Genomic DNA, 2549 nt, shown 5'->3' on the forward strand with positions numbered 1-2549 from the left:
GGTGGTGGAGGGAGGAGAGAAGAAAGGAGACGGGGAGACAGAGGGTGGGGAAAGGAGAGACTGACGGGAGAGGCAGGAAACTGGAGAGAGAGGAAACTGCCCTAAGGAGAAAGAAGAGGAGGAAAGAGGTGAAAGAGGAGGAGGAGAGAGTTGGAAGGATAAAGAAGAAGTAGAGGAGAGAGGAGAGAGAGGCAGAAGGAGAGGAAGGAAAGGAGTTAGAGGCGCATGAAGGAAGCGAGAAAGCAGGAGGTACAAGGTGGAGAGAGGGCCTCGGGAGGAGAGAGAACCAAGAGTAGGAATGTGGAAGGGAAACAGCCCAGGGTGTAACCAGGGAGCAGCCATGGAAGGAACCGGTGGAGAACTGGGGGGACAAGGGAACTGGGGTCTGGAAGATGCCCCAGGCCTCTTGGCCAGGGCCTCCCTGCCCATCATGCCTGCGTGGCCATTGCCTCTGGCCTCATCTGCCCTTACCCTGCTCCTTGGAGCTCTCACTTCCCTCTTCCTCTGGTACTGCTACCGCCTGGGCTCCCAAGATATGCAGGCCCTAGGGGCTGGGAGTCGGGCTGGGGCTGTCAGTGGTAGGCCTGGAGGGTGCTCTGAGGCTGGCAGACCAAGCCCACGGAGCTCTGGGGAGTCTGTGGAAGGACCTAGGGTAGAAGGCCTAGTGAGCCGTCGCCTTCGGGCCTACGCCAGGCGCTACTCTTGGGCAGGGATGGGTAGGGTGAGGCGGGCGGCTCAGGGTAGCCCAGGCCCTGGGGGAGGGCCAGGGGTCCTGGGCATTCAGCGCCCAGGCCTGCTTTTCCTGCCAGACCTGCCCTCAGCCCCCTTCGTGCCACGGGATGCCCAGCGGCATGATGTGGAGCTCCTGGAGAGCAGCTTCCCTGCCATTTTGAGGGACTTTGGGGCTGTGAGCTGGGACTTCTCAGGGACTACCCCTCTGCCTCGGGGCTGGTCCCCACCACTGGCCCCTGGGTGCTACCAGCTCCTGCTATACCAAGCAGGCCGGTGCCAACCCAGCAACTGCCGCCGGTGCCCAGGGGCCTATCGGGCACTGAGGGGGCTGCGAAGCTTTATGAGTGCCAACACCTTCGGCAATGCTGGCTTTTCCGTCCTCCTGCCTGGGGCCCGGCTCGAGGGCCGCTGTGGGCCCACCAATGCCCGAGTCAGATGCCACCTGGGTAAGTGGATGCTGCTTACAGACAGCTTCCTCGCCTCCACGATTCCCCCTCCAGACTCTCTTCTCTGCCATCATAGCTTTCTACACTGTGACTCTCTGATCATGCCTTTCTTCTCGGAAATCTTCCTTGACTCCCTGTCGCCCACAGCAGCATTTCCTGAGCTTCAATGATCTGCAAACCATCTTCATAAGCTTTTCCATAGTCATTTACCACCTGTACTGTTTCTTCATATTGACTCCCCCCAATGTTTTGTTTTACTTATTTAGAAGGAATCTTTATAGAAAAATGATAATCAGTATTACTTGATCTAAATAGGAATTATTCATAAAAATAAGTTTGAACTTAAAAAAAGAAAGCTTTAAAAATTCTAGCGAAGTATCCTAGTCTGAGGCTGAAGCCTACACGCTCCTCCTTTAAAAAGGAGCAATGCTGGGAATTGCCTGGCGGTCCAGTGGTTAGGACTCTGTGCTTTCACTGCTGAGGGCCTGGGTTCATCCCTGGCCGGGGGAACTAAGATCCCACAAGCCGCAGGGCGTGGCCCCAAAGAAAAAATAAACATAAAAAGGGCAATGTTAGCGGGGATGTTAAAGTTATGGTAGCACCAAACTGAGATTTTCTTTTCAATGTTTTAGAGATTGAAAGAAAATGGGGAGAAAAAAAGACTTGTTTTCTGATTGTTGTTTAATGCCGTGACTTTGTTTTGCCTACAATCATCTCCTGTGCTACCAGTTGAATGTGTTCTCCACTTCAAAGCACGCTGGCTTTGAAGAGATCTGGAGCAAGGCCAGATCTTTTCTCCTTATCTCCTACCTGTTCCCTTCTTCCCCTTCCCTCCCACCATGCCCTAAATCATGAACGCCTTCTGACTGATCCTGGCAGATGCCACACACATGCTCTTAACCTAGAATGTCTTTCCCCCTTATCACCTCCTGGAAAACTCCTACATAGCCTTCACGACTCACACTTTCAAATGCCCACCTCCTCTGGAATGTCTTCCTCTTCCCTATCGTTTAAGTTGGCTCCTCAGTTTTCTGCACCCCAGTGTGTGGTCCTTGGCAGGATGGAGCCATGTTTTATACCTTTTGGGGAGAGAGGGCTTAACACACAGTAGGTTCTTGAGTTAAACTGTCAGAAGCCCAAGAGGAGATGCTGCTTCTTTTAGGAAGCTTTCCCTCGTCTCTGAAACAGAATACATTGTGCTTTGCACTGCATTTTCTGTCTCCTAGCATTTCTTTCATCCAGTACTGTATTGTAATTTTACGTGGGTCACCTTCCAGAGATCGAGGAGGGACCACCATAGAACCTAGCATTTAAGACTCTCAGATCTGCTTTTTGACTGAATGGGGTGGGCCCCTTCGATGGAAGCAGGAA

The 2549-nt window shown here is 52.8% G+C and overlaps 1 protein-coding gene across 1 annotated transcript in view; it reads left to right on the forward strand.

The window, feature by feature from the left end:
* Positions 1-83: 83 nt before the first annotated feature.
* The window catches only part of ASPHD1 (aspartate beta-hydroxylase domain containing 1), a 3498-nt gene continuing 1032 nt past the window's right edge, over positions 84-2549 (forward strand). The window contains exon 1 of the mRNA XM_007452757.1: positions 84-1178. Coding sequence (XP_007452819.1) covers positions 299-1178 — 880 coding nt within the window. The 5' untranslated portion in view covers positions 84-298. The remainder of the gene's footprint in view (positions 1179-2549) is intronic.

The sequence above is a fragment of the Lipotes vexillifer genome, unplaced genomic scaffold (assembly GCF_000442215.2).
Source record: "Lipotes vexillifer unplaced genomic scaffold, Lipotes_vexillifer_v1.1 scaffold426, whole genome shotgun sequence".
NCBI lineage: Eukaryota > Metazoa > Chordata > Mammalia > Artiodactyla > Lipotidae > Lipotes > Lipotes vexillifer.